Raw genomic sequence first — 13,745 nt, 5'->3', positions numbered from 1 at the left:
CATAAGCAACGAAGTTGTTGTATTACTTATACACATTTTTCAAAAATTGCAATGTAAAGGTACAGAAAAAATTGCTCAGAATTAACCATTTTACGAAACTTACGATTTTTGAAAGAAAATATTTAATTAAATGAGCAACAAAAATATTTTAGTTAAAGCAGAGTTTCAAAAAAAAAAAAACTTTGCAACTAAGAAAATATAAAAATTTAGAATGTTTTGCGTCTGCGATAGTGTCTATTAATTTATTATATATTCTTGAATGAAGAAAGATATTTTATAAGTGCCTGTGATCATTCAAATAGTTAGACATTTTTTTTATTACTCTGTATGATATTTATTGACTTTTATTCTATTTCTTTCACGCAAAGGAAAAACTATTTTCAAAATTATTATTTTTCGCTTCAATTTCGTTTGACCCTGCTATACAAGTATGAGAAATGCAATAGTTGGTTGTTGTAGCTGTTAATTCAAAATGTATTATCTATGCTGCAACAACACCTACTACATATATATATCAGTATGTTCAAATTATTTAAGGTTAATTTTTGTTGCCTACATGCAGGCGCAAATGTTTGACCAAATGGATATTGAGCTATAAATGCATTTGTTTTTGCTCTTAATTGCACACAGTTTCATATAATTACAAGTATATTCAGCAGTTGTTTGTAAACTAAAATTTAATTAATTGTTCAGTATTTTTTGCGTTATATTTATTTAATAATTTATTTTTGTAATTGTATGTATGTATATATAGTTTTTATAATTTTTAATAATTTAATTTAAGTTTGTATCTTTATGTCTTTTCAACAAGGACTTCAACAATATTGTTGGCGCAACACTGCAACACTGCTTGTATAACAGTATAACACTTGCATGCAGTACAACAACAACATGACACCATATACATACATGTAAATAGAAATTTATTTTCAATTTTCTTTTGTATTTGAAATTTTTTATTTAATTTTACTTGCATTTTTTCAAATTCTAAATTCAATTTGTATGTGTGTTTCTTTCGAATTACTACTACTGTCACGTTTCAATATTTATATACATAGCTACATATACATATACAAGTATTTAGCAGAAATGCAGCTAATTTTATTTAATTTTTTTCATTTGAATTTTGATATGTGGACTAATTCGTTAATAATTCCTGTTCTAATTCCATTTTTTTAATTGAATATATCGCAACAACTTTTGCTTCGAGAGCAAAAAAAAAAAAATAACACATTTATTTATGCACTCTTACTAACCTCTTTGAAATATGCATTTCCCGCCGCTTTCAGCTCAAGCCCCGCTTTACTTCTGCACTGCCTATCAAAATGTGCGTTAGTTTACAGTTAAACTTCTATGAATGAATATATGTATGTATATACGTGTGTTAGTGTGCTTGTGAGCGCCATTTTGCAGTTAGTCAGTTAGTGGCGCTTGGCTTGGTTTTTGTATTTTCAAATTCTCTCTGTATTATTTAGTTGATATTTGTAGTTAATTATTTTTAAAGTCTTTTAAATTTGCTTTACAATTCAGTCGTTTAAGTTTTGCAGCTAAGCAAAAATAATTTAGTTTCTTTTAAATAGTTTTCAAACGTTGCGGCTCTTTTACATTTAATTATGCTTAAAGTTTATAATTCTTTAGTTAGTCGCTTTTAACACACAACAACAGGCAACAGAAGCTTTAACGGTTTTATTCTCATACACATACAATATTTTTGTTGTTGTTTTTGTATTCCTTCTAAGTTCAAATAACACGTTTAATTTTTTATTAATATTGACTTAGTTAGCCTTTGTTTCAGGCGCAGCGTATGCCTCTTCGTACACTTTTAACATTTTACATTTTTTGTTGTCACATAAAATTGTTTTTGTATTTTTTTCTTTAATTCTTAGTTATTTGTTTTTAAGATAAATGCAACGGTTTTGTATTTGAGTGTTTGTAGCTTATTGATTTCTCGACATTAATTGTAATACATTTAGCGCTTGTTGCTTTTGTTGTAGTTTGTGTAGTTAGTGTACATTATATTGTTTTTTGGTGCTCTCATTTATTGACTATTTCAATTTTGTATTTTAAATATTTTTTTTTTAATAAAATAGTATTCATTAGTATTTTTATGTGTGTGTGTGTGTAGTGCTCTTATCTTCTCCGCTGCTCTCTTTTGACTATCGATGTTGTGTCTATTCTTGATCTAAGATCTTGCAAGTTGTTTTAGTTTTTATAGATGCTTAACGTTATTGTTGTTGTTATTTTTTGTTTGTGCTTCGGAAATTCAACTAAAGTAATTATCGCGTTGTTGATAAATCGGCAGTGGTTCGCTTGGTGATTCGGAACTTCGCTCGTCATAACCAGTTGGTGATACGTCGTCGTTTTCGTCATTGTTCACCTTGGCCATGGCTTTTTCTGTTGACAAAATGAAAATCGGCAAAAACAGAAATTAATTAGTTTATTTTTCTTTTCAGTAAATGTACCAAGTGTGTCCTTGATAATGAGCGGAAGAAATGGCTGCTGTCCATACTTACGAGTAAACGCGAAGTTACCATTTGTGTATAGTATTTATATTGATTTTGGTACTCAATAATTAGTTCGTATTTAAAAAAATATTAGTACTTGATTATAAAAATTATATCTACAAGTATGTAATAAGTACATAAGTTCATATTTTTCAGCTATTTAAGGCGCTTTAAGGAAATTTTGTTTATTTTCTTTTAAACTATTAACTGTTTTTATTTTATGCTATTTATTTGACCATCAAAAAAAAATTTTTTTCGTAATAGAACAGTTACTCAAGGCGTTGTGAATTTAAAAATATCGACTTTTTATTTTGTATATAGTACATATTTCGAATGTACATATGCACATATATTTGGGAAGATTATAAGCGTATTTGTAAGAATATTTTGACTTAGTGTAATCGTCATAAAAAATATAATATTAGACTCGTTTTTTTAGGAACGCTGTTTTTAGAGTCGGTGCAGAAATTTCCTTCAAAATGGCTACACTGAATTACTGATCGAAGTAGTAACATTTTTCTAATAATTCGGACTTTGCAAGCCACTCTGAAATGTAAATTTTTTCACAAAAAGCAATTTTTTTGAGAAGTCAAAATTTTTTTAAAATCAAAATTCATTACTTTTTCAATTAATAATAATTTTTGGAATTTTGATTTGAAACCATTTTAGGCAAAAAAATCGTCCTCATTGCGAGGTACCCTTTTTCGGAGTTCCTTCGAAGAATAACTTGTATTTCCGGGCTTACAGCTGATGATTAGATTTTCTAACTTAGAACAAAATGTTGTAAACACAAAATTAAGTTTGGCTAAAACTACTTGCTTTACATTATCAGAGAAGTAAGCTATTTTTTAAATATCGTCATTTCGGTCCAATAAGTACTATTTACTTGATTAAAAAAAAAAAAAGAAAAAAGTAAAGCATAAATTTTGGCGCAAAACTAAATATGCCTAAGAAAAGAGTTCATGTGCGCAACAGACTTGAAACTTTGCTCTGTCTGTTTTAAAAATGTAATGCACTAAACTGTAGTATTTGGAAGGTTTCACAACTAATTTTTCAGACAGAAAAATATGTAGTTATTTCATAAGCAATGAAATTTTTGATTTTCACAGAGTTTTAAGCGCATAATCGCTCCAAAGAAGACTTGGCTTTTATTACTTTTACTCTTAAGGTCTTCTACTTCCAAACCAAACTCGTCGCAAACATCAAATGTTATTCAACAATTTTTGCTAAATCTACTTTAAATCGGTTAGCAACCTGGTGTTCATAACTGTTGGTGTTAACAACACTGCGTGCGCTACATGCTGGCATAACTGGAGTGCTGTTGCTTTTGCTCTTACTTTGTTGACAAACAGAAGTGCTTTTTCTGTGCTAAATGAGTGAGTTTGCAATAATTTTGAGTTTTCCAAAAAATACTTAAACATAAAAACACTTTTCAAATTTATATATAAAATATTTAATAAAGTATAAAATCGTTGTATAACTGTTAAATATTATTACGATATATAATAATATATAAAACGAGCATTTTTGTTTTCGAAAATTGCCTACAAAAACAACAAATATATTTGAAAAGTATAATTTCGAGCAAAAAACTCTAGCTAAAATTAAACAATCATATCAAAACTCAAACACTTAAAGCTTCAAATTAACGTTTTTAAATATAATACAGTTACAAAAATAGTAGTAAAAATAGTATTTAGTACTTAGTAGCTGGTAGCAAATAGTAGTAAATGAGCAATTGTATACAAACCTTTTGGTTGCGTTTTGATGTCACTGTGGTTGTTCTTGTTGTACTGGTTGTTGTTGTGGTAAATGTTGTACAATTTATTTTTATTTTAGTTGTAATAAATAGTTGTAGTTGTTGTTTTTGGTACGTATCAAAATTGTTGTTTGTTGTTGTTTGTTGTACTTATATTTTGTAGTTGTTTAATTATGTTTTATTAGCTTGCTTTAGTATTGGTAAGTTAATTACATTGTATTTTTGTATTTTGTTGTTGCATTTGTTTAGTATCTGAGGCAAACGATTCTGCGAGATATTCATGCGTTTATCTCTCAGCGGCAATTGCGGATCAAACTGCTGCTTTGCGGGCTGCACTTGCAATAATTCTGTATTTTCTCTCATTCCTTTCATAATCTATTTACATATGTGTGTGTATGTATGTAAACTATATATATACATATATATATATATTTAACTATATACATACATATGTATGTGTGCACATATAATATTTGTATGTGATATGGTCGGTTCAGTTTTATATAGTATTATCTCGTTCATTTCTTTTTGGGCGCTTATGTTTGTATGTATGTATGAGTATGAGTTTATGGTTGCTGCTATATATATATACTAATGTAAGTATGTTTGTATGTACATTATGTATTTATGCGACTTGGTCGTCAAACAAAACAAGTTAAAAGTAACTTAAGTCTTTAAATAAAAAAAAATTAAGGCACAAATTGGTTTTCATGTAAATAAATGCACAACGAAATGCGATTTCCAACGTATAAAATACATAGTTGCAAATGAAAATTATAAGAGCTAGCATTTAAAAAATTATTTTTCTCTTTTTTAACTTCGAGAACGCACGCACACACAATTAAAATGCGCAAACGCTTTCGCACAACACTCTATTTCAAATTGGTTTGGCTATTTGGGTTGCCTAAAAGTAGAGAAAAACAGAAAATGGAGCAAAAATATGATAAAATAATAAATTATAAATAAATAAAAAATAATCAAAAATTTTTGAGGTTAGTTTTTGAGGTTTAGAGTAGAGATGTGGGTTTACGCTGAATTCGAAAATGTACAGTAAAAAAATAAATTTTCTTTTTAAATGATAATAACGATTCTTTACAAATTAAATTTATTTTAGAAGCAGTTAAAGGCACCGACAGATCCCCTACACTTATTTCCAAATACTAGCAGATATGAATATTAGTATTGTATTAGAAGGTGATACAAAAAGTAAAGAAAAAATACTGAGTAAACAAAATAAAATTCTGTAGATTAAAAAAAATTATATAAATAAATAAAAGTATTTTTATTAAATAAATAAGTAACTATTTTTTAATAAATTTTGATTAGAAAAGATAATTTTAACCAAACTTAAGCATTTCGGGAGAAGCCTGAGAACCATGAAGTTTTACCTTATACCAGTCTTAACCGTCACCAATTGCTGGGTTTAGCTGTTTTTTTATTTAAAAGATTTTTTGTTTTCAAATAACATGTCCAACTGGAGGCGGCATGCTGTTCTTTTTCATTTTGTTTTGTTTTGGACTGTTTTCACTTCAGCTCCTCCGCTGAAGATAATTTTAATTTAAGAAGTATAACCAACATATATAGCTTGAAAACCCAACTAATTTACATTAAGTTTTTATAAGTTTCTCCCGATACTGTAACTCTGTCGTCATTGTGGAAGGCAGTATGCCAGAAAATATTACTCTTCAATTTTCGATGTAAAACAAAATCTTAAAATTTCCTCAGTGTTATCTGGTCCCTACTTTCATCCTTATTATATTATATTTTTTACAAGAATTGCCGTTATTAATGGAAATATTGATTTTCAGAAATAGCCACTAATACTGTTTATAACAAATAAAGAGTATAACATAAAACATTTTAAATCTTGTTTGAAGAATTCTGTCTAACTCCTTTAATACCTATCTATTATACAATTCACATTGCGAGTGGATACGATTACCCATCGCAGTCGCCATTTTGTGCGTATTATATATTGTACTACTATCAACTGCTGTGATAATGAAATGAAAGAAATGTCAATATTATAAAACTGCTCAAGAGTAAGCAATTGATTCTTTGAAAATTCTAGAGCGGTGTAACCACTTAAGGTCTGCTAATTCTAATTCAGAAGTAAAATGTTGTCACATTGAAAGTTCTTTTTCATGGTTTTGGAGCATTTGGGGCATTCAGTGTTACATTTTTAATTTTTTTTCCATATTTCCATTCAGTCAATTTTGATTTCTTTTCGACCGTGTGCCTCTGTACGGACAATATCTTCTAGTCGAAAATTTTTTCAACTTTTATCAAGAAGTCCGAAATCACTGACTGAAAAATCTTTAACTTTTTCTTCAAACCTTTTGCTGTGTATTTCTCAAATTTGTACAAATATACTCCGAAAGTTTTAAAACCATTGATATAGTATTTTTTTTTTAATTTTTAAAATTGAAAAAGTAATTGGTTACTATACAAGTACTAAGCCAAGAAAATTTGTTTGATAAGATCTCTAATTAATTTGTTCTAAGAACATTTGTGAATCGGCCTTGTGGATTATTTAGATATTAGGAACGTAATAATAAAAACCAAAAACTGCAATCTTGTACTTTTTAATATTAATAGTAAAACTAATATTGAGTAGAGTACTTCGTAAAACAGGAATTAAACGTCGTAGAAATACACATAAAACCCACACATCAACATATTGAATAACACAGAGAAATAAAGAACACGTAAAACCTTTCAAAATACTCGCAAATAAATTTTTACACACACTGAACACTGAAAACACGCAGAAATCTTCAAAGACAGCGTTTTTACATAAATATTTTTTATAGAAAACAGTAAAAAGGAACCAAAGAATTATGGCAAAATAAATATATATTTAAGAAATTTGGTTTGTTCGAATGTTTGTGGTGCAAAGTGAGAGAGCTCTTGAGATGCTGGTATGGCTTAGCGATTACAATGGAATGATTGAAATGATTACTAAGTACTTGGTTTTTAAGTGAAATGCTAATGCTTTATTCATAGAAGTGATACATACTAAGTGAATATATAATATATATATAATATATACATAGGAGAGCATAAATTCTTAGGTGAAAGTGAGAGAGTGTGCATATCATGAACATGGTGAATGTGTAACGGTGCTTAAGTAAGTTGAGTGGTTTATAAGATAATGAGGTTGAGGTTAGGTTTTCATATAACTAGTGGACGTTATAATACAATGTGTGTGATGTTTTGAAAATTTACAATTTTACAAATATTTCTTTTAATTATTTGGTGTTTTTGGGCATGGCTGTGAGAAAACTACTGGTTGATATGATGCGTGATTGCCGAAGTTGTACGAATACATACATATGTATGTATGTGTGGTACGTGTGTACTACTGAGGTGAGTTGATGCGCTACAAAGGCCAACGAAATGATGAAATGGGATGCCGAGCTGATGGATGACATGATTGATTATGTGAGAGTTTATAGTTTCATAGAAATTTGCTTGCTTTATGACTATGTTATTGACGAAACGTTTATTCATATACATATGCAGATATGTATGTAAATGATATTCAATTATCATCTAGAAAATCAGAATTCGGAAAAGAAAAAAATATACAGATTTCAAGATTAGAACGAGAGCATATATAGCGGTTTTCTTTTAAGATACAAGAGAATGCTATTTTTTCAATTTCAAAATTTTTTTTTTGTTCATTTTTAATATTTTTTTTTTTTTATATATTTAATTGAGTTATGAGAGAATTTACAACAAACACATAATGAACGCTTGCAATTTGTATAAAATAAATGATCATAATATAAAATAGCCAAAATACTAGTAATAATATTAATGTTAGTAAATAAATAAGCTTACGTTTATAAAAACAACAAAAAGAATCATAAACAAAACATTTGAACAGTTACGAATCGGTTAGTAGGAAAGTAATGCATAATCGAAACTGGCAAAAATTTTTGTTAAATCCAACACAAAATTACTATTAACACAAATAGTTACACAAACAATTACATAGAAGAAACCCAAATTCGAAAAGAAATACTTTTACATATATACCCACATGTAGCTAAAGTATAAATGAGCGCATGGAATTGCTTGAAAAATGTTCTCTTTATCACTCTTCTCTGTGCACTTACCAGCTACGATTTTGCTCATTTGCATGACTTGTTGTGCCAATATTTGATTGAGTTGCAACAAATGCTCGCGTTGCTTCTTTTCGGCATTGATTTTGCTCGGCGGCAAGCTGACAGTGGTGTCCTGAATCACAAAGTTTATGGATATTTTTTGTTAATGTAATATTAACAATTTGTATCTACTTACGTTTGCGGAGCTAATGGGCGCCTCAGCTAACATCTTCTTGATGGATTCAACTTTTTCTTGGCGACGTTTCTTCTCTTCGGGTGATAGCTCGGGTGTCTGGAATTTGTTTCATTTGTTAATAATAAGATAATGTGATCAGATTTATTATTTTATTAATGTTTACACCTATTTTGATAATATAATATTTTTAACGACTGCTAAGTCTTTTTATAACTGTCAAGTTATCAAGTATTGACTTCAATTCGTTCAAATGGATACGTATGACAGCTTATGAAGTGGTTTTGTAAGTAATCATCTGACTAAAACATGACCCAGACAGACATAAAATAACAGTGTCACATGTTTTAATACAAATATTTATTTTCGACTTCAAAATAGGCTCTTTTTGAACCAATACAAGCATAATAATGCTTAATCTATTTTTCTTATAATCTTATTTTGCATACATTTGTTATAAGTCTCAGCTTTGATGACCGCGAATGACTTTAAATAGCTTCAATGGACTTACGGCGTGTTCCTCGAAGCGAATTTTTCAGTTTCGAAAACACAAAAAAGTCGCAGAGAGAGAGATCTGGTGAATACGTTGGCTGAGCGATGACTCTTGTTTCGTGTTTGACCAATTGAATAACTGCTGCTAAAATGTAACGGTACATTATCCTGGTGAAAAATCGATGAATTTTCTGCCCACAAATCCACTCATTTATGCCGAATGGCTTCGACGTAATTGTCTCCAAACAGCAAAGTAGTATTCACTATTCACGGTTTGAACCTGCAGACGGAATGCATGTATGGTTCTTCATGAAATCATTCCACAGGGTCAAAAGGTCAACCACGGCAACACAAGAAAACGATTAGCATTACCTTGATTTTTGAACGACTTTGTCGTTGTTTTTTTGCAATTCTCTTGATTGTTAGACAATTTTGATGCCATATTCTTAAAATCACGTCTCGTCACCAGTAATGATGTGTTTGATGAATGTAGACAATGTCTCCTGCTACTTCTCTTTTGCAACATTTACTTGACGTCGTTTTTGAGTCGCTCCGCACCCAAAACATTAACCAAAATGTGTGGAGTCGATTCATAAGATGTTGAAATCATCTGCCATCACTCTGCTGCCAACATGACGTATTTCATAAATTTTTTCGATGTTATCGTCATTAACATATGGACGACTCGCATGAGTCAAGTTTTCGTTGACTTCACGACCTTCACAAAATACTTCACCGATTGGCGTCACACGAACATAGAAAAACGTTGTACAAAAAATCAACAAAAAAAATATATATCGATTCGGTTTGCATGCGCAGTTTTAATAGACCAGTCCGCGTAAACGTTTTTGTTTCAATTTAGGATCATTGTGGTAGATCCAAGTCTCATCCATAGTTATAAAACGACGCAAGAAATCGGTTTTATTCTGCTTAAAACGCTCCAAATTATGCTGAGCAATTTTTTTCGGTGCGTTTTGAAGGTATTATTACTCCGTATACACTTCTTACAATTGTTCATAAATATCTTTTACTTTTAAACCTTTTGAAACAAAGAATCTCATCACTGCGCGATATTCAATTTTTTCATACTAAAAAAAATACTCTGACATGTCAACTTTAAATGGCTTGTAAACAAAGAATTAATTGACAGAATGACTTGTAACTTGACATGTTTCTCACGACAGATGTACTAGAGAAAAAAAATTTGGAGCCAGTAGTGCTATTTCTTGGTGAGACCAACTAACCTGTATATAAGCAAAATATATCCGAATTTGGATACGCATAACTGACTAAGAACCTCGGAGCATTGCTCACAAGAATATCGACCAGGAGGCTTTAAGTTATTGGTGGTATAATATGTATTTTATATATTTTCCGGCTTAATAAATAATCATGATAATAGACTGGGAAGAAAGTGCTACATAGAATTATCAATACTTTAAACTGACTTCGCATTATTTTTATGCCACCTTACTATAGATAATAAAAAAGTGGATTTTTATATACCTATTAAGCTTTACGATAACTACTCATTGTGTATAAACATATGGCAAACATTTCCGGAAACCAAATTCTGTGTTTTAGTTTTTGTAATCAAGCATCTCTTACCTTCTCCGGAATATAACGTTCGGGTATGACAATCTTATTTGGCGCTAATAACAAGTTATCTATTGTGTTCTCCGAGATCTTCTCGCCATGTCCCAAAGCGGAGCGCACAACATCTGGTGCATTCATGCGCGGACGCAATGCCAAGTCCATGTCCAGATCGTCACGGGCGCGCCAATTGGTGTTCTAAAATTAAATAATTTAGTAAGAGAACCACATAAAATACTCATTTTACACTTACATTGCGATTCATATCGTTCTCCGCCTGCACATTCTCCATTGCCTTCACATTGACATTGTTGGGCGCCGTGTAGTGGCGACGCTTCTCGCGTGGCACCGCACGTCGATGCTTATGCTGTGACGGCACTTTCTCAACAATCTTCTCAGTATTGTCCTCGGACGCTGAACCGGCCGAAAGCTCGTTTATGATTTGACGCGCCGCTTCACTCTGAAATACCGGATCTGGACTGAGATCGGTAATGCTTTTATTCAAGCTCTGCACAGAGTCGGTCTTTTGACGCAAAGCCAGCTGTGAGGATTCACGCGTATGACCATGATGATGCTGATGTTGCTGCTGTTGTTGCAGTTGCTTGGCAAAGTACGCATTGGCAAGTGGATTAAGGTGCTCACGTCGCTCAGCGTGGCTACCGTTAGCAACATTACCACCATTAGGGCCATTAGCGCCATTACACATTTGGTAGCCGGCATAATTGCTATTCTTGTCATAGCTGCGGCCATAGTAATCTTCTTGCTTACTGCTGCTATGGTGACCATTATGCTTGCTGCTGTGTTTGCTGCCGTGGTGGTGATGATGTCTCACTTTGCCGCTCGTGGGCGGTTCGTTGTAACTACGCGGTAGCGATTTCGAACGTCCATTGCTCTGGTACTCGTTTGCCGTGCCGTTCATATGCTGATAACCATTGATAACGAGCCCATTACTGCTAATCAGCTGTTGCTCTTCCTCTAGCACCTGATCCAGATTCTGTGTGGAGCTACTTAGTCCGTTACGTTCGCTGCGATCGCGATGTCTACGCTCCGACTCGCGCTTCACAATGCGCACCGTTTTGATCTCCTGTTTCTCTTGGTTAGTTAGATTGGCAAATGGATTGGAGTCTAGAAAACCATCACTGTCCACGCCGCTCGTCTCCAAATTATCGCTGGCGTCATTGTAACGATATGAGCCAGCGTTAACACTAGCGCCAGCCATCAAACGTTGCAGCTCATCGCCATTATTGAAGTCACTGAGCTTCGTATCCACGTAAAGCGGCGTTGAGAGATTGAGTGTGGAGTCATCGTTCAATGTGTGCGAAATGCTATGCAGCGAATCCAAATCCGTTTCCTGCCACGAAGTGGAGTTTGTACGTTTCTTCTGTGGTATGTCTAACGGCAAACCGTTTGCGATGTTCTCTTTATTGCCAATCTCCTGATATAGTCTATTGGAGTTCTCTGTTAATTGACGTACAGCCGAGCTCAACTCCTGTCGCTGTCGTTGCATATCGCCTACGAGTGTTTGTACACGCTTCAGCTCGGACTCCAACATGGCGGTCGTGTTGCTAGCAAAACTGTCTGTGCCACCGACTCCATTTGTGAGAGCTCCTTGTGAACCGCGTGCGCCACGCGAAGCCTGCAATTTCTGTCGCAACACGATCAGCTCTTGTTCGAGACGCGCATTGCCTGCTACGGTCTGTTCTAATTTCTATTTGCATAAAAGTTCATAAAGAAATAAGTGGTGTGATGTTAGTAAGAATAGAGATTTTTGAAGATTGTTTGACATGCTGTTACTACATATAAAGCACGAAAGCCAGAGCATGTATGATTTGTTTAGTGAATTGGCGCTTTAGATGTTAAGCCGTCTGCTTTTTTGTTTTCGCTTCAAACTTTAAATTGAGATTTTTAAAATTTAGTTCCATAAGCTCGAACTTTTAGTTAGTTACTTTAGGGTTTTCTCTAATTCTAAAAAAGTAGTTCGTTGACAAACTTCTCAGTTTATTCCCAGAAAATCTAATCAAGCTTGTCAAATACCAGCAGTTGCGCGACGGCAAGATCCTTCTGGCCCACGGTAAATAGTAAGAGGCATAGTGCTCGCTCGGGATTCATGCGATAAGATTGAAAATTTGACCGGGTGCCAGCTTCATAAGCTGCTTGGATTAGGCTGAGAAAGAATTAACTTAAAACTGTCTTCGCGAATGTCACGTCTTTATTAGACCAATTATAAAAGACCACAGATCTCATATCTTTAGACATCCAGGTGAAATTGGGGAAACACGAATAAAGTACCAAAGCAGATTGGTAAAAGGTTCAACACGCTTTGTCGAGAATTTGTATGCAAATACGGGAAATTTTATCTGACTTTACAAAGCAATGTACTTAGCAAAGGTGTGATTCCCCCGACATATTGGTAGGTCAGCCACCTAATGTAACCTGCTGTTTAAAGAAAAATTATATAAATACACGTAAAAGTGGCAGTAATCATGCAAAAAAAATAAGCATTACCTACGATTATAAAACTAAATTATGCCTGACCTTATTAAGGACTGTCAATATGAAGCAATCAAGCGGGTTAGTAATCATCTATATATAGTATATGTATGTATGATTGTTGGGTATCACATTTCGGATTAGATTAGTCACATTGTTTTTAGAAAGCAATAGCAAGTCAATACGCGAAGCTGACTAGATTTGCCTATTGGCTCAGCAAATCATTATCAATATCACACAAACAAAAACAACAGACGACAAAACTTCTATACTAGGCACCTCGACTACCTTTGAGTTCTCGGCCAACAGTTGATGTACACGCGACAGCTCACGCTCGAGCATGTGTTGTTGCTTTTTGGCCGCTTCGAGCGCCATTGGCGGACCTGAAGTGTCCTGTATGCGTGCGCGTAAGCCGCCTAGAGCGCGTTCCAGCTCCTCCTTGTCGCGCTGTAAGTTTTGCAGTGTGCCAGATTCCTCTTGCAACAGCTGATCGAGTTGATAGAGTTGATGGACCTTTGACTAGAAGTGTGAGTGACAGAGAGAAAGTTGATTCAGAGAGTTGTTGTAATTATAGAGAGAAATTGATTGTGAGAAATTGTGAA

General features: G+C 32.9%; 1 protein-coding gene across 6 annotated transcripts in view; it reads right to left on the bottom strand.

The window, feature by feature from the left end:
* Nucleotides 1-1,217: 1,217 nt before the first annotated feature.
* kmr (kramer) overlaps nucleotides 1,218-13,745 on the bottom strand; it is a 205,636-nt gene continuing 193,108 nt past the window's right edge. For 4 of the 6 annotated variants that reach the window (XM_014234504.3, XM_070105726.1, XM_070105724.1 and 1 more), the window contains 6 exons: nucleotides 13,432-13,662; nucleotides 10,907-12,361; nucleotides 10,669-10,851; nucleotides 8,572-8,667; nucleotides 8,388-8,508; nucleotides 1,218-2,394 (listed from right to left, as the gene is read on the bottom strand). In XM_014234504.3, the coding sequence (XP_014089979.3) occupies nucleotides 2,264-2,394; nucleotides 8,388-8,508; nucleotides 8,572-8,667; nucleotides 10,669-10,851; nucleotides 10,907-12,361; nucleotides 13,432-13,662 (2,217 nt within the window). In that variant the 3' untranslated portion in view covers nucleotides 1,218-2,263. Of the gene's footprint in view, nucleotides 2,395-4,254; nucleotides 5,168-5,346; nucleotides 7,819-8,387; nucleotides 8,509-8,571; nucleotides 8,668-10,668; nucleotides 10,852-10,906; nucleotides 12,362-13,431; nucleotides 13,663-13,745 lie in introns of those variants that run through there. The other 2 variants (XR_011394844.1, XM_070105725.1) reach the window with 2 other exon arrangements.

Source organism: Bactrocera oleae, chromosome 2 (assembly GCF_042242935.1).
Source record: "Bactrocera oleae isolate idBacOlea1 chromosome 2, idBacOlea1, whole genome shotgun sequence".
Lineage (NCBI taxonomy): Eukaryota > Metazoa > Arthropoda > Insecta > Diptera > Tephritidae > Bactrocera > Bactrocera oleae.
Note: the sequence above shows the minus strand (reverse complement) of the source record. Positions and strands in the feature narration are given on the sequence as shown.